We start from the raw sequence: 15,980 nt of genomic DNA on the forward strand, positions 1-15,980 counted from the left end.
CCAACTCTCTCTCAGATGCCTCCGATGGGATGTGCTCTGCAAACCACCGGGGCCACCAGCACCGCTCCCCCTTGGCACCCACATTCCTGCTTCCCACTACTTGTATTGCTCTAGAGCTTGTTTCACAGGCCTGCGACAGGGATGGGGCTAAAGGGAAGCTTGCTTTCGATGGGGAAGGCTGCAACAGGAGGAAAACAACCCGGCCACGTCCAGGAACTGATCCAGAACAGGGAAAGCTGGAGGCTGCCGCTTCCCAAGGACATTAAGCATCAATACTCACTACACCTTGTGGGTACGAGCAGCTCCCAGGAGGTAGGTTGGGACCACGAGTGTCACCACCCTCATTTTACAGATGAGGAAACTGAGGCATAGAGGTGAAGTGACTCGCCCAAGGCAACGGTGGGGCGGGGGGGGAGCGACCCCTGGCAATTCCAATCTCTAACCACGCATCCAGCCCGTGCCACAACGTGTCCCCTCAAGGGGAAAAGGGGAGGATGAGTTTAGAGGGTTTGCAATCACTAGTTTTGTTTGTAACAGCATTTGCAGGAGCACGGGAGCCAGTTTACCCTGGCTGTGGCTTGAAAGCCCTGAGTGCTTCCTGTTTGTGAGGTAGAATGAGTTACCTAAGGGCAGCCATAACTCACGCTGCGGCATCGGAAACGCTTGTTTCTCTCCACCTCTGCGCCACAGCAGGATAACATGGGAAAAAGCCAGTCCCAGCCCTTCCTGGTGGAAGCGCTGCCGGACCCACCGTGCCGAGGAGGCTGAGCGGAGGGTCACGTCGGTGCTGCTGCTGCTCTGCTGCAGCCCCCAGCTGGTGCCTGCGGAACTTACAGCCTGATTCCACGCATGGATGGACTCACATCGCACCGACAGCATCCATTTGCCGTGGGGCACGTCCAGGATGTGGGGGTGATCCACGGCAGCAGAGAGAGAAGTCCTCGAAGGTACCTTCCGGGGAGTTAAGGCAACAGCTTCATCACAGCCTTGTCCACCGGGATCTGCGGCGCTGCTCCCGGGTGCTTCCAGCACTGGGACACACAGTGCAGAGGAGAGCTGAGGGGACCGAGGGGACATGAGCACGCTCTGCAGGTTGGCAGAAGTTAGGTGTGACCAAGTTCAGGTTGGATCTGAGGAAGAAGCTCTTCCCTGTGAGGGTGCTGAGGCGCTGGCACAGGGTGCCCAGAGGAGCTGTGGCTGCCCCATCCCTGGCAGTGTTCAAGGCCAGGTTGGACACAGGGGCTTGGAGCAACCTGCTCTAGTGGAAGGTGTCCCTGCCCGTGGCAGGGGGTTGGAGCTGGAGGAGCTTTATGGTCCCTTCCAACCCAAACCATTCCATGGTTCTATGACACCACAAAACACCTCGACCCCACAGCACCAACCTGCTTCCCGCTCTCGGAGGGATCCCTCTGCTCACGCTGCTGCTGCCTCTTTCCTTCCACCCAGGTCTTCAGAGGGGGTGTCGCTCCTGCACCTCCTCCTCCAGAGATAGGGTGTCCTGGGGACGGCAGAGAAACCCCAGCACTGCCTGGGAATGGCCCTTGAGCCACAGCCACCCTCCCAGTGGCTTCCCACCGGGAATCCCTCCTGTGTGTGCACACTCACTCCTCTCCCCAACACGGGGACCTCAAGGCTGATGCTGTGACGTGGACTTTGCTCCTCTCCTCGCAATAGCAGCAGAACCCCAGTGATGCCCAGAATGAGTCTATTTTAACTTCTTTTCCTCTTCTTTTGAGTCCAGCACCATCCTGCTCTGGCTCTGTCCCTCTCTACTGAGGTCAGGTGTGAAAAGTCTTAGCAGCATCAGTTTGTGGACGAGCTCAAACTGAGGGTTAGCCTAGTCAAGTGGGCTAAAAGGTTCGAAAGAAAAGAATCTAGATTCCAAAACCTAGCGAGAAATGCTAAAAACACAGAACTCGATGGCCTCTAACAGGACCAGAGGTAAGTAAACACGACAGACTTCTTGGGGACAGTGATGCAGCTCACGGGCTGTTAACTCGGACAATGCCACCACTCTAAAAAGGCCAAAAACCAAGAGAACAAAAACAGAAAAGGAGGATTCCATCTCCTGACCATGAAATAAAATCAGTGCCAGTTTCTCCACAGCTTCTGTCATTAGTAGTTGCTCCTTCGCTGGCCCTGCCCTGCCTCACGCCATCAGCTATCCGGGTTCTTCTCCGCGTCTTTGGAATGGATGATGTACATGAAAGTCTGTTCGATGGTGAAGTCCGGGGGGAGGCTGCCTTTGTGCACGCCTATGTGCTTGCTCATGAGGTTGAGCGTGGAGCTGTAGTGCCCACACACAGTACAGCGGTACATGAGGGCCCCCGAGTGCGTCCTCAGGTGGCACTTGATGGTGGAGCGACCACGGAAGAACTTGTGGCACACTTTGCACTGGTAGGGCTTCTCTCCAGTGTGGATCCTCCGGTGGTAGTTGAACTCACTGGTGTGGGCAAACCTCTTCCCGCACACCTTGCAGCTGTATTTGCTGTTGCCCGGCTGGTTGGGCAGCGCCAAGTCTTCACTCAGGAACTCCTCTGGCAGCTTCCTCTTCTGCAGGCTCTGCTGCTGGAGACGCTCCCCAAAGCTGGGCCGGATGTCCAGGCTGCTCCCACACTTGTGCTGGCTGACGTGGTAGCGATACGCCGCTTCCAGCTTGAAGCTCTGGCCACAGAAGTGACACCGAAAAAGAGCCTCTTCCATGTTCTGGTGAACAGCCAAGTGCTTCTCCAGGAGGTGCCGATCCACAAAGCTGTTGGCACAAACAGAGCAAGAGAAGACCGAGATGCCCAAGTGGGACAGGGTGTGCCACATCAGGCTGCAGAGGCTGAGGTGCCTCTGGTCACACACGCTGCACGTTTGGCTTTTCAAGTTCACGTGCTCCAGGATATGGTTGCGGACGGTGTGGAAATCTTTGGCCAAAGGCTTCCCACAAGCAGCACACGCCAGCTCCGAGCCAGGTCCTGCCCCAAACATGGTGACCTTCCCCGGCAGCGGGTCGCTGGGGTGGACGATGACGTTGTTGTCAAAGACCCCTTCTCGTCGGTGCAGGGTCAGCTGCCACTGGGTGAAGAACTTGGTCTCGCACATGTCACAGGAGAAGAGGAAGATGCCGATGTGGGACAAGACGTGAGTGACCCTGGAGTTCCGGTCCTTGAAGTGGGTTTCACAGACCTTGCAGTTCCCGGTGAGCAGGTCAACGTGGTCTCTGGCGTGCTGGCGGATCAGCTGGATGTTGGGCTCCAGAACCTTCTTGCACACTTGGCAGGGCATGGCCTTGCTATCCCTGCTGTCATTCTCAAAGGCCAGCTCCTCTTCACTGTCGTCACTCAGCTCAATAACTTCTTCTGATGGGCCCAGCTCTTCGCTGGCATCTTCGAAATGCAGCTCGTCCTCGGCCAAATCCTCCAGTTGAAGCTCATCCATCTGCCCAAACCCCTGCTCTTTGGAGTGGTCGCTGTTGCTGGGACACGAGTTGCTCCCCGTGGAGACATCCAGGGAGGGATCGGCAGTAAAGAAGCTGCCCTTGCTGTAGTCACCATTGCTCTGGACTTTATACTGCTGGCAGGAGCTCGCAGTGGTCTGAACAACGATGTTCATGGGCTGGGTCACCATACTCGTGGCAAGAGCGAACTGCCCTTGATCCGATTCCTGTTCTGTCTTGGGAGGCTGCTGTGGATGCATCAGGGGAAGAGTCTGGCTGCTTTCACTCACCGTTGTCCTCTCGTCCTCTTTGTAGCCGCCTGCCACTTCCCCGTGCAAGATGTAATTCCTTTCAGGGCCAAAATGTTCCCCACTGCTCCGGATTTCACCCAAAGAATGGCTCTGCTCCGACGAGGTGCTGCTCAGAGGCCCCGACCGCCCCTCGCTCATGGACAGGGAGGGTTGCTTCGTGATGGCTGAGCTCTCCAAGTCAGGGAAGGTTGAGTGACAGGCCTTCAGCAGATCCTCCATGCCCAGCCTCTCCGCCACCTCGTATATGACACCCACATTGATCAGGTCTGTGAAGAGCTCGGAGGTATACACGAAGCTGAGGATCTTCTCGAAGTTGGCTGGCGTGATGAAATCCACCACGTAGGTCCTCGCAGCATCCAGCCCCGTGTTCAGGAAGAGGTTCTGGAAGTAGCCAGCAGCACAGGCCAGAACAGCCTTGTGTGCAGCGAAGGAGCGGGTGCCCACCAGGATGGTGACGTCGCACATGGTCTCGGAGAGCCTGCACTTGTTGAGTTCCTTCAGCAGGTTGTTGGGGTGATTGGTGCTGTGCAGCTTGATCCTCATGCCCATCTTAGCAGCTGCCTAAGAGTCCCTCTCCTGGTCAGCTTCTTCTTCACGCATTCAGCAGCTGCGTGAGCAGGAGGTGTTTGGCATCCAGCAATTGGCAGGGCAAGGGGCTCTAGAGAGAGGGAGACACAGAATGGTACCACCTTGACAAGCAAAGAACAACATTCCAGTCATGTCTCAGAGCTCCCACCTTCCTGATGAGCGAGAGAAGCAGCCACAGAAGGAGCTGCTTGGAGGGAGATTGACCAAAACCCATCAGGGGACTTCAAAAGCCAACTCTGGGAGTGAAGGGACAAACTAAACCACCATTTACTCTGCCAGCAACAGTCCAAAGTTCCCACTTCTGCCTGGGCATGGATAGAGCCCCCTCTGCCTCACAGCTCCTGGAACCCAGCCCCAAGTGGTGCCTGTTACATCCATTCCCCTCTGCCCGAGCCAGGGTAACACTTGTCCTCAGGGCTGACGTTCAGGCTCTACCCTCTGGTCGGCTTCACCTCCGGGTCTCCTCCAGCCATTTCATCCCTTTGCTTCACATCACTCCCGTACCCTCACAGCAGGTTTCCAGGTGGGAATTCTCCCCTCCACACCGGCTTCTCTGGCTCCCCTGGGATTTCTCTGCTACGTGGCCCCTCTCAGTGCTCTTAGTGCAGTTTGTGCAGCATTCCCAAGCTGTTTGTCCCACGGCACCAGCAATTCCCACCTGAGCTCATCCTTCCAGCTTTGTGCCCACCCCACTCGCAGCGTGTCCCGGGCCACATGGGGACACAGAACCAGGGAGCTCCATCCCCAATCCCACACCTTTCCCTCCCTGTGACCCCAACAGCAGGACTTTGGGGGTCTGAGCTTTATCCTGCGCTCAGAAAGAGGCAAAGAGGAGCCGAGGACGGGCCGGTCCCCCCCCCCGGAGCACGAGTGATGGAGGCAAAGGAGGATGAAGATGGCCGAGGAAGGCTCCGCAGAGGAAACGCTGCACTTGGGCAGCGTGGGGACCCCCGGGCCGGGCGGGAGGAGGGAAGGGGGGCCAGGAGCGGGCAGAGAAGCTCCGCTGCCCGCGGGGCGGGGGGTGTCCGGGGAACCACAGGAGAACGGGAGCAGCGCGGAGGGAACCTGGGACCGCGGGAGGGGGGAACGAGGGACCACGGCGGACGCGGTGACCCGCGGGGGGGGGGGGGGTGGGAGCAGAAGGGCCCCGAGGGGGGGGGTAACGGGAGGCCCGGGGGGGGTTGTCGCGGGGCCCCCGGGGCTGGGAGCGGGGCCCCGCGGGGGGCGCGGCGGGGGCCGGCGGGGTCCTTACCCGGCCGCTGCCCCGCACCATCCCGGCTCGGCTCACACAAAGGCGCCGACCCGCCCCGGGCCGCCGCCGGAGCCGCTTCCGTCCGCCCGCCGTGCGGCGGGGACACAGCGCTCCCATGCGGGCCGGAGGACGCTCCGCGGGCACCGGGCACCGCTTCAGTTCCCAGGGGTCACGGACGGGTTCCGCCGCCCCATCCCCGTGGGGCTCGTTCACCACCCCCCCCACTCCGTGGGTCCCAGCGCGGCGCAGCCAAAGACACAGAGACCGTCCCGCACGGGCACGGGTGTTTGTATGCGGGGTCCGTACACTGGGTATGTTTGTACACGGGTGCGTGGATCGGCCCCGCTGCGAGCGCGGCCCCAGCGGGTCCCACGACGGCTCCGTGAGCGGCGGCGCGACCGGGACACCGGGACACCCCCGCAGCCGCTGCCGGTGCCTCGCCCCGGGACACAGGGCACGGCCCCGTCTAGGATCCCCCCCACCCCGGCTCGGCCCGCGGTCACGCCGGGGAGCACCGTGGGGACGGGCCGCCGCTCTCCCGCCCCGCCGGCCGCCCGGGCTCCGCCGCCCGCTTCCCCATGAGCCCCACGAAGACGTCGTGCATGTCCCCTGCGGAGAGACCCGCCGTCAGCGCCGCGGGGCCCGGCTGCGGCGCCGGGACCGGCACCGGGACCGGGCGGGACTTACGCTTCTGCAGAGCCGCGGGCGCGGGGGGACCTGGAAGAGACCGAAGCGAGTGAGAGGAGCCGGGAGGGACGGGAGAGACCGACCTTCCGCGGCCCGGCCTGCCCCGCCGCTCACCGGCGTCCTCCTCCCGCAGCAACTGCAGCAGGGCGGCGTAGACGGCCCCGAGGCTGCCGCGGGCTCTCCGGGGCACCGGCTCCGGGACGGGCATCCCCTGCTGGAAGCGAAGCAGGTGAGCGGGGGAGAGTGGGGGGGGAGCGGACTGGGGGAGACCGGGGTCCACCCGCGGCTTCACCCCCCGACGGCGCTACCTGTGCGGGGCCCGGCGGAGCGGCGGCGGGGGGGCGGCGGGCGAGGGCAAGCGGCAGCGCCAGGACGAGCAGCGCCGTCAGCACCGGGCGGCTCCTCATCGTCGATGGGGGGGCCTGGGGGTGGCGGTCAGCGGAGGAGCGGCGGGGCCCGGGCTCGCCCCGAGCCAGCGACCCCTCCTCGGGGCGGCCCGGGGCGAGCCCGGGACCGGGACAAGCAGGGGGGGAACCGCGTCACTTCCCGGGAATGGCGCCCCGGGGAGGGGTGTGGGAGCACGTTATGGGGGTGCATCATAGAGGCACGGGGGGTCCCGTACCCGCCCTCGTGGTCCCCCTTCGTGCATTCACACACCAGTCGGACCGTGCAAACACACGCGCAGGGATCACAAACACCAGCTCGGGCTCAGTCCTGCGCATTCACCTGGATTAGAGCACACACACGTGTCCCCCGGCACGCACATTGGCACACACACACTTGCCAACAGCCGCGTCCCCCCCAAGCCGAATTCAAGCAGCATCTTCACCCCACATCTCCTCCCCACTGTCTTCACCACCATCCTCCTCCTCTCTTCTGCCTTCTCCCAGCCCGAGCTGGGGAAGGACGGGGTGCAGCAGCCCCCCAGGACCCCCGGGGAGCCCCCAGGGCCGGGTGCTGCAGGGGCACAGACCTGCTGACCCCTCGGGTGTCTCCCGGTGCAGAGCCGGGGGCTGAGCGACCCTCGGTGCTGGCGGCTGCGGAGCGGGAGCCGCTTCGGGTGGGTTCAGCCAGGAGGTGAAGAACCGGGGTGCTGGCTGCGGTGCGGGGATAAATAGGGGGCTCTGCCCATGGCACGTCATGGGTGGGCGAGAGGAGAGCTGCCAATGGGGGCCGGGAGGGGGGTGGCACCCCCACCCTGCAGCTTCTCGCCCACACAAGGCACCGTGTCACCGACAGCACCCGTTACACGCACGGAGTCACGCTGCGACACGCCAGCGCCCGCGGCAGGGGCCAGCACCGGGCCCACGCAGCCCCCAGCCCCTCCTTGCGCTGCAGGCATGGGGGGACACGCACACCTGAGCACAACGTGGCTGTCAGCACGTGGGGACACACATGGTGGGGACACACACGGTGGAGACACAAACAGTGGGGATGTCCTGCTTCTGGCTCTATAGCCAGAGACTCCCATCACACACACGATGCAGAACCCCCAGACCCCTTGGTCCCCCACATAGGGCCAGCTCCAGCCTTACTCAGCCTTCTGTGAACCCAACCTTGATTGTGCATCCCGACCCCCCCACATCCCCATCCTGGATCCTGATCCCTCCATCCCTTCCCTGCCCTCATCCCTGTTCCGGGGATGGATGAGAAGCTGGGGGGAAGCGGAGGGAAGGGGAACACAGGCCAACAAGTGAGAGCTGCCACCATCAGCCCCAGCAACAGGCAGCCCCATGGGCCGGTGGCCCAGCAGTGGTGGCTCACGTGGCAGCACAGCCTGGGGCAGGGCAGCATCTGCAGTGCCGGGGATGTTAATTAAATGGGAGCCTGGCCAGAGCCGGCCTAATTAATTAATAACACCTATTTGTGTAGTGCCAAGTGTGATGCAGCTGCCAAGAGCTGCGGTGCCCCTGGGCTTGTTTATGGCTTTCACCCCTCGCCATGCACGGGCAGGAGGGTCCCTGTGCTTGGACATGATGCAGCCCATGGTGGGAAGAGGAGGGGGAAAGCCCTCGGAGCCCGGGCACGTCCGCGCCATCAAGTACCCCCGCACACAAGCACATGCCCCTCCACGTGCTGCCCGAGTGCCCTGGCATGCATTGCCACACATGCCCCCCCCCCCCCATGCACAACACACCACAGCGATGCTCCAGGGCCCACCTGGGAGCTGGTGCTGATGCTGATGTGATGGGGAGGTGGCAGCTCCCAAAGGTAACGCGGGTGACGTGTGGGGACAGGGAAAAAAACCCTCTCTGAGAGCGTGATGAATGCAGGAGAGAAAAGGCAATTGGGGGGGGGGGGGAATGTGGCTGCTGTGTGGGACCCCGGCTCCGGGGGGCTGCATGTCCATAGGGCTGCAGTGGTGGCTCCTCTCTGTTCCCCAGATGCAGCAGTGGGGAGCCCTCTGCATGGGGAGGGGGGAGTCCTGCAGCAGGGCTGGGGATGCTGGGCACGGGGGGAGATGGGGACAGGCAGCCGAGGATCTCACGTGCCAACCACCCGCGGCCACCCCGAAATTGCCTCTGCAGCAGAGCAAGCTGCTTCCCACTTAATGGGAAAAGTGGCTGCAATTTGGGGCCTTTGCAATCACTGCCGAGCCGAGAGCCGGCTGCAATCAGACAGCAGGAAAGGCGGGGGGCCAGGATGGGGGGCTCCATCCCCGAGCTGGGCTCTGCTGTGAACCCCTCCCTCCAGCCACACCATCGCAGCATGACTGGCTGTCCCTGCTGCGCCTGTAACGGGGGGGACACTGTGACACCGACACCACAGCATCCGTTTAATGGGGGCGCAGCAACTCCTGGGTGCAGGAGGAGGACACACAGGGGATGGGGGGAGGTCCCAACAGGGAGTGGGGGGGTTCCCATCAGTGGACCAGCACCTCCATCCTGTGGTTGCCCCGCTTCTTGCAGACGGGGCCGTTGGTGCCCGCCTTGTCCGACTCCACCACGGTGATGGCCACGTCGCCCTTCTGGAAGCGGGTGGAGAACCTGGAGGGGGGGGGATCATGAAGGGAGGGGGGGGACATCATAAAGGGAGGGAGAAGACGATGAGGAGGGGAGGAATAGGGTGAAGGGGGGGACACATGCCCAGCCCCTCCCCAATCCCTGCCCAATGAGCTGCCTTCATTACACCCACCGCTCATGGGCTGCAGCCAATCAGGACCATCCTGGTCATGCCACACCCCCTTTAGCCCCGCCCCTCCCTGCCACACCCCCTTTAGCCACGCCCCTCCGCAGCCCCCCCCCCCCCCCGGGCCATACTGGTCTGTGATGTGCAGGGGCAGCGCCTGGGCAGTGGCATCCATGAGGGTCTGGTGCAGGCGGGTGACGAGCTCGATGAGGTGGTCGCTGACAAGCAAGAAGTCCCCTTTGGCTGCCCCTGTGGAGGTCTGTGGAGGGGGAAAACGGGGGGGTCAGTTGCACCAGGAACCCACCTCCCCAAGGGATGCCCGTTCCCTGGGTACCTCCTTGAGGTGCAGCACCAAGAAGCCGTCGGAGAAGCGGGTGACGGAGACGCTGCGGATGTCGCCCAGGCTAAGCACAGTCTTGGGCTGGGCAGCCTTGGGGTCAGCCAGGACGAAGTGCTCGGTGGTGAGCAGCAGCAGGCGCGGCACCGTCTGCAGGTGCGGGGGGGGGTCAACGTGGCCCCATGCACCGTCCCGGTGCCGTAGGGATGGGGGTCTCACCTTGCCATTGGCTCTGTTCACCTTCCTCACGTTATCAGCCATCACCAGCTTGTCCTTGGCCACGGCGTGGAGCTTCTGGTACTTGGGGTTCTGTGTCAGACCCAGGTACTCGCCACGGAAAGGCTGCTGTAGGCTGGGGGGGGGCAGAGGCCATGAGCACGGTGCTACCCCATCACCCTCCGCCCCACCAGCCCCCCGGCACCTTTTGGGGTACAGCGTCTTCTTGTCCTTGAAGAGCTCGCTGGCACAGAGCTTGGTCTGCAGCAGGGCCTTGCGCTGCGGCGGCAGCTCTTCCCGGTACTTCTTGCACTACCAAGGCAAGTGGTGAGTCAGTGCTGACAATGACACGAGGTCCCCAAAGGGAGCCCCCCCCGTTTCCACATCTCCCACCTTCCAGTGGTAGAAGATGTTCCTCAGCTCCTCGTTGGCATTAGCCAAGAACTTGTACGACGCCGGGGGCCAGGTCCGGTCCATCACCGACAGCGGCGGCAGGTTCCTGCTGAGCCCCATCAGGAACTTCTGGACCTGGAGGCAGAAAGGGGTCGGGAAGGTCCCTGGTGCAGCCCCATGGTAGGAACAGGGAGGTTCCGTGCCCCCGATCCCCCCGGCCCCGCTCACCAGCCGCCGGTAGATGAAGTTGGCCAAGCGGGTGCTGGCGTCGGAGCGGAAATACCTCCTGTACACCCTGCGGACCTGCAGAGACACCCATCAGTGATGGGGACACGGGGCACCGCCACACCAGCCCCCATGGGATGGGGGTGTCCCTCCCCTCCCATCCCCATTCGGCCCCCAGTGGAGAGAACAGGGTGTGCAGACAGACAGACAGACAGCCCTGGACAGCAGGACGGATGCAGCGGGCCCGTTACCTGGTACCCTTTCCAGTAAGCGGCGATGGTGGCGGCGGCTGCGTGACGGTGCTGCTGCAGCTTCAGCTCCCGGAGGAGCCGGCGAGACTGCGGGGTGAGAGCCCGGGGAGCCCAAGGAGTGGGGGGCACCAACACAGATAGGGAGCAAGAGAGAGGTGGGAGAGAGAAGGATGGAAGACAGGGAGAGGAGATGAGTCTGGTCCCACCATGGGGTACATGGTGTTTCCCACCCCGCTGCCTGCACTGGGAGACCTGGTGGCCCTGTGGTACTCATCCCTCACCTTCCAGCCCCGCACATAAGCCTGGATCATCAGCGCCGACCGCTTCATCTGCTTGTACTTGTTCTTTTGCTGCGGTGGGAGAGGTGGGGTGAGCCCGAGGGCCCTGCTTGGGGGTGAAGGACCAGGCCCCCCCTTGCTCCATCCTCACCGCATGGCCCCGGAACCAGGCAGAGAGGATGATCTGGCTCTTGCGCATCAGTTGATACTGGGTCCGGCAGCGCCAGCCTCGGATCATCTTCTGGATGAGGGTGGCGAGCTGGACCACGCGCTCCTGGCGCCGCCTCTCCAGGTCGAAGAGCTGGGAACAACCAGGGCAGTGCCGGGGCACTGAGCAGGGCTCCCCACTGTGGCAATGGGACCCGTGGGGCTGGCACCCACCCGCCCCATAGCGGGGTCCCCCCGTCCCCCCAGACTCACGGTGTGTGGCGAGCGGATGAAGATCTTGGTGTGGCCAAACGCCAGCTCCTCGGGGGGGAACGCCAGCTCTGCCAGCAGAGCCTCAGCCCCTGCCCTGTGCCGGGGGGACGTGAGGCTGCTCAGAGCACTGGGGATGGGGGTTCACCATCCACCGTCTCACCCGTCCCCATTACCTGTCACTGCCGGTCCAGCGGGGCCAGGTCTGGGAGCCGAGCATCTTGTATCGCTCCAGGAAGGAGCCATAGAGCTGTCGGAAGGCGTAGCCGGCGCGTCGCACCCGCACGTTCTCCATCAGCCCCAGGTACCGGACCTGTGCCAGCACCAGCTCCGGCGTGAAGAGCATCGCTGCTTTGGTCTCGTTGGGTTTGATGCACCTACGGAGGGCAGTGATGGGATGGGGGGTTCCCTGCTGGTGCCAGAGCCAAGGTTCTCCCCATCTAAGGCTGGTACCTGATGTAGTTGGGGTTCTTGGAGTAGAGGTTCTTCATGAGCATCGCCACCGAGGCCTTGAACTGGAAGCCTGCGGTGGGGGGCAGCTTGAGGGAGACTTTCTGGGGGTCCCCCTCGGGGAAGAGGGAGCGCAGCAGCGGGTGCCGGGCAGCCCACATGGCCTGCGAGAGGTCACGGAACAGCAGGTCGTTGTTCTTCTCTATGAAGCCCGTCACGTTGTAGGTGACCTACAACAGGGAGCGGGGTCAGTGCTTGGCAGCGATGGTTCCGTGTCTCTGTGCCCATTCCCAGTTCATCCCATGGACCTTGCCGGCGTAGTGGTGGATGCGGAAGCATTGCGGCAGCAGGCTGCTGTCCATGACGTGCCGGGCGTTCTGGGTCTCCTTGCTCTCATAGTGCTTGTGGCTGGCGAAGAGGAGGTTCAGCTTGGTGAGGAAGGTGTCCTCGTTGACCACGCCGGGCCGCAGGCACTCCTCGTCCAGCATGGCCAGGATCCCGTTCTTGCCCTGCGCCGGGATGGATGGTGTCACCCCAAACCAGCCCCATCGAACTGGGGCTGCTCCGTGCTCTGCTCAGTTGTGCCCAGTGTGATGGGGGGGAGCCAGGACCCCGGCCCAGGACCCCAGCACTGGGAGCGACTCACGTTCTCAATCAAGTTGCAGATGATGCTGTTGTCAAAGAACTCCACCGGGGTCCACTGGATACCCTGGGAGCAGACAGGGATGCGCGTGGACCCCCGGAGCCTGCCCCATGGACACCTCCCAGCTGATGTGGGGCAGGAACCGGATGTCCGGCCACGGGGACAGGGATCCCGAATCCCTCCCTGCCTTCCTGCTATTGAATGTGCTCCCGGCAGGGAGCGGGGCAAGGGAGCGACGTGCTATGGAGCCGTCTCCGGCACTTCCCCATCGCTGGGGGGCCGAGGCTCCGTGTGGCCATCCTCTGGCACAGGCAGAAGGGCCGCATCCTGCCCTGCCACCACGGGCTGGGGGTACCTCTCGGACATATTCCTCCTGCTCCTCCTTCAGGGTCATCAAGATGAAGATCTGCTGCAGCTTCTCATTGCAGTAGTTGATGATGAACTGCTCAAAGCCGTTGTCCTGCGAGAGAAGGGCCCTGCTCGGTCATGCCCATACCCATGGCCCTGCAGAATGGGGCCGGGGGGACCCTGCGCTCACCTGGAAGATCTCAAAGCCATAGATGTCCAGGACACCCATCACCTTCCTCTGCTTTCCCGGCTTCACCTGGGGACACAGCGGGGTGCTCATGGGGTCCAGGGCTCCATCCAGGATGGGGGAGCTGGTGCCTGTCCCCTGGGCACTCACCTGGATGCTGGTGTTGATGCGGGTCACCAGCCAGTCGAAGAGGCGGCTGTAGATGTTCTTGGCCAGCGCATCCCGGCCATAGTAGCCCTATGGAGAGGACAGAGGGGGGCTCCTGCGGCTGCTCCCGTGGCCGCTGGGTGCTGCAGGCCCCCCCGCAATGGGGGACACTCACCTGGGGGGCGCTGAGCGTGGTGAGCACCGTCTCATCCCGCGCCTTCACCGTGCGGGAGCACAGCGCCTGCTCTAGCGTGCCGGGGTCCAGCCCGATGAGCTCGCAGATCTCCTGCAGCTCTGTGCACAGGGATGCAGTGATGACAGGGGGGCCGAACAGGGGGACAAAAGGGGGTCCCCACATCGGTCCCATCCCTACCCTGCGGCTCGGCGATGCTGCACGCCTCCATCCCGCTGGCCTGGTAGCTGCTGCTCAGCTGCACATTACCCAGCTTGAGCACCACGGCCGTCACCTCCAGCAGCGCCGTCACCTCGGCGGGCGAGAAGCCGATGATCCTCATGGCATCCTGGGGACAGACACGGGCAGCTCAGCAGGATGGGGTGGCCCCAGGGTGGGTGTTTCGGGGGGGGGGGGCACAGCTTCCTGGTCCCGGTGGTACCTGCATGGTATGGAAGTTGGCTGCATCATCCACACCGGGCAGGCTGCAGCTCTCCCGGTTCAGGTAGACGTAGTGCTGGCAGTCCTGCTGGAGCTTCAGCTGCTCTGGAGGGGGACAAGGAGGTGGCTCAGCCATAGACCCCCATGGAATCCCCACCTTGGACCTCCTTGGACCCCCTTGGACCTACGGAGTAGATGCACCGAGCCCCCGGCCAGGAGCTGGTAGAAGATGTGGAAGTTCCTCTCGCCCTTCACGTGCCGCACGATGCGGGATTTCTCCAGCAGGTCTGTGGGCAGGGGCAGTGTCACGGGGGGTGCGATGCAAGGGACCCCACCACAGGATGGGTCGTCACTACTCACAGTTGCTGATGACCCCTCCCAGGGGTTCCCCCTTGAAGTCAAACTCCACATCCATGTATTTGCCCTGAAGGATGGGGCTGGGGTCAGGGTAAGGGGATCCGCTCCCCACATCCCCATCCCCATCCCCTGCTGTGCCTCCAGCCCCATCAGGACACAGCTCCATCATCCCGGTCACTCACAAAGCGGGAAGAGTTGTCGTTACGGATGGTCTTGGCATTCCCAAAGGCTGCGTGGGGGACACACACACACACATGGGGTTACAGCATGGTCCAGGGGGGCTGTGTTGAGCCCTGGGACGGATGCAGGATGCGGGGTGCAGGATGCTTACCCTCCAGCACGGGGTTGGACTGCAGGAGCTGCTCCTTCACCTTATCCACCTCCTCCCCTTTGCTGCACACCGCTGCCACGTAGGACATCACCAGCTTGCTGGCCTCTGCGAGTGAGGGGCCGTGGGTGCCAGGGCCATGCCCCGGGGCCCCTTTGAGCACCCAGGGGCATCCCTGCACCTACCTGTCTTGCCGGCCCCGCTCTCGCCAGTGATGAGGATGCACTGGTCCCTGTCTTGGTCCCGCAGCGAGCGGTACGCATCGTCAGCAATGGCATAGCTGCGGGCGAGGAGGGGTTAGAAGGGGTCTGGAGCTGGGAACACCAAGACCCCCCGTTGTGTGGCTGCGAGCACGCCCTGAGCGCGCTCCCTCGGACCCCAGAGCCTCGGGCAGGGTCTGTGGAGACCGAGGGCTCCCCCGCGCTTACATGTGGGGCTTCACAGCGAAGAAGTTGCAGTTGTGGTACTCCTGCACCTTCTCGGGGGTGTAGATGGGCAGGGGCTGGTAGGGGTTCACCGAGATCAGCACGTTCCCGATGTACGTCTGCAGGGAAGAAGGGTGCTGTCTGCGGCTGGGGGGGACCCAGACCCCGGCGCCGCGCTCTGCGCCCCCTCGCAGCCCCCCGCAGCCCCGGCCCGGTGCCCACGTAGATGTCTTCTCGTCGGAAGCGCTCCCGTAGGGTGCGGAGCAGCGAGTCCTCGGTGAGCGGGTCCAGCAGCACCAGGTCCCCGATCGCCGCCGTGTCCAGCAGCGAGTTGGTGGCTTCCATGGCCGGGCGGCTCCGGGGCTGCTGCGGAGAGGGGAGGGCGCTGCAGCCACAAACACGGAGCCCCGGCCCCAAAATACCCCCCTGGTCCTCAGCAGCCCCCGCTGCCCCCCACCGCCTTGTCCCACGGGACAGGGCAGGCACAGCACGGAGGGCACCGCAGCGCTCAGGACCCCGGGATGGGGATCCGGGGGGGGTGGGAAGCAAAGTCCCGAGGCAGGAAACGCGGACACCTGGAGCCTATTCTTGGGGCAGGGACAAATCCAGCCGCTGCTTCCTCCCTCCTTCCTGGCAGGGGGAAGCCGGGGCAGGAAGGGCCAGACTCAGGGCCAAGGGGAGCCCAGGACCCCCCTCGACAGCCCTGCAGCACCTAAAGGCACCTATGAGATCGTGCTGCTTCCCCACCCATCCCTTACCTGTCTCTAACGGAGCAACCACGGCCCCTGGGGTGACCTTCACCCCCACTTTACAGCCTGGGCAGAGGCTGTAAACCCAACCCCATCCACTAGTGCCTGGGGAAAGTTCATGAGTGCAGGGGTGGGGAAGGATGGAGATGGCTCCATCCGGATAAGGAGGCACCCACCGGTCCCTGCTGCCTCCCCCCCAACGCTGCTGGGCGCAGGACCCCAGGG

At 63.5% G+C, this 15,980-nt stretch overlaps 3 protein-coding genes across 9 annotated transcripts; all 3 read right to left on the reverse strand.

The window, feature by feature from the left end:
• Window positions 1–2,000: 2,000 nt before the first annotated feature.
• On the reverse strand, window positions 2,001–5,659 carry ZBTB39 (zinc finger and BTB domain containing 39). The gene is made up of 2 exons (XM_030510524.1): window positions 5,576–5,659; window positions 2,001–4,393 (listed from the first exon to the last, which is right to left on the reverse strand). Exon 2 carries the CDS (start codon window positions 4,282–4,284, stop codon window positions 2,158–2,160), a length of 2,127 nt encoding a protein of 708 aa, XP_030366384.1. The 5' UTR covers window positions 4,285–4,393; window positions 5,576–5,659; the 3' UTR covers window positions 2,001–2,157.
• A 188-nt stretch (window positions 5,660–5,847) lies between these two features.
• TAC3 (tachykinin precursor 3) lies at window positions 5,848–7,561 on the reverse strand. Of its 6 annotated transcripts, XM_030510552.1 has the most exons (5): window positions 6,885–7,041; window positions 6,571–6,684; window positions 6,377–6,476; window positions 6,263–6,292; window positions 5,848–6,184 (listed from the first exon to the last, which is right to left on the reverse strand). In XM_030510552.1, exons 1-5 carry the CDS (start codon window positions 6,909–6,911, stop codon window positions 6,075–6,077), a joined length of 381 nt encoding a protein of 126 aa, XP_030366412.1. In that variant the 5' UTR covers window positions 6,912–7,041; the 3' UTR covers window positions 5,848–6,074. The 6 variants fall into 6 exon arrangements, with proteins under 6 accessions (XP_030366412.1, XP_030366411.1, XP_030366409.1 ...); XM_030510551.1 differs by lacking the exon at window positions 6,885–7,041 and adding an exon at window positions 7,236–7,561 and having other exon boundaries at window positions 5,848–6,292; window positions 6,377–6,473; XM_030510549.1 differs by lacking the exon at window positions 6,885–7,041 and adding an exon at window positions 7,236–7,561 and having other exon boundaries at window positions 5,848–6,292.
• A 1,453-nt stretch (window positions 7,562–9,014) lies between these two features.
• MYO1A (myosin IA) lies at window positions 9,015–15,366 on the reverse strand. 2 transcript variants are annotated; one of them, XM_030510511.1, is made up of 28 exons: window positions 15,229–15,361; window positions 15,010–15,125; window positions 14,767–14,861; window positions 14,585–14,689; window positions 14,436–14,482; window positions 14,257–14,320; window positions 14,085–14,183; window positions 13,898–14,001; window positions 13,657–13,804; window positions 13,459–13,577; window positions 13,287–13,373; window positions 13,140–13,205; window positions 12,957–13,061; window positions 12,605–12,667; window positions 12,267–12,467; window positions 11,962–12,188; window positions 11,685–11,885; window positions 11,512–11,605; window positions 11,243–11,392; window positions 11,095–11,163; window positions 10,814–10,900; window positions 10,566–10,640; window positions 10,338–10,472; window positions 10,150–10,256; window positions 9,948–10,080; window positions 9,726–9,878; window positions 9,523–9,650; window positions 9,015–9,249 (listed from the first exon to the last, which is right to left on the reverse strand). In XM_030510511.1, exons 1-28 carry the CDS (start codon window positions 15,349–15,351, stop codon window positions 9,126–9,128), a joined length of 3,225 nt encoding a protein of 1,074 aa, XP_030366371.1. In that variant the 5' UTR covers window positions 15,352–15,361; the 3' UTR covers window positions 9,015–9,125. The 2 variants fall into 2 exon arrangements, with proteins under 2 accessions (XP_030366371.1, XP_030366372.1); XM_030510512.1 differs by lacking the exon at window positions 10,814–10,900 and having other exon boundaries at window positions 9,026–9,249; window positions 15,229–15,366.
• Between the last annotated feature and the right edge of the window lie 614 nt (window positions 15,367–15,980).

Source organism: Strigops habroptila, chromosome 23 (genome assembly GCF_004027225.2).
Source record: "Strigops habroptila isolate Jane chromosome 23, bStrHab1.2.pri, whole genome shotgun sequence".
NCBI lineage: Eukaryota > Metazoa > Chordata > Aves > Psittaciformes > Psittacidae > Strigops > Strigops habroptila.

Bases quoted from the DNA above. Each gene is read 5' to 3' on its own strand.
- MYO1A (XM_030510511.1), bottom strand. From the start codon at position 15,351: ATGGAAGCCACCAACTCGCTGCTGGACACGGCGGCGATCGGGGACCTG. The intron at 14,690-14,766 runs GTAGGTGCAGGG...CCTCACTCGCAG, and splicing joins GAGCGGGGCCGGCAAGACAG to AGGCCAGCAAGCTGGTGATG. The intron at 10,257-10,337 runs GTGGGAGATGTG...TTGCCTTGGTAG, and splicing joins ACATCTTCTACCACTGGAAG to TGCAAGAAGTACCGGGAAGA.
- ZBTB39 (XM_030510524.1), bottom strand. From the start codon at position 4,284: ATGGGCATGAGGATCAAGCTGCACAGCACCAATCACCCCAACAACCTG.
- TAC3 (XM_030510547.1), bottom strand. From the start codon at position 6,911: ATGCACGAAGGGGGACCACGAGGGCGG. The intron at 6,685-6,884 runs GTACGGGACCCC...CGCCACCCCCAG, and splicing joins AAGGGGGACCACGAGGGCGG to GCCCCCCCATCGACGATGAG. The intron at 6,477-6,570 runs GTAGCGCCGTCG...CTTCGCTTCCAG, and splicing joins CTCCGCCGGGCCCCGCACAG to CAGGGGATGCCCGTCCCGGA.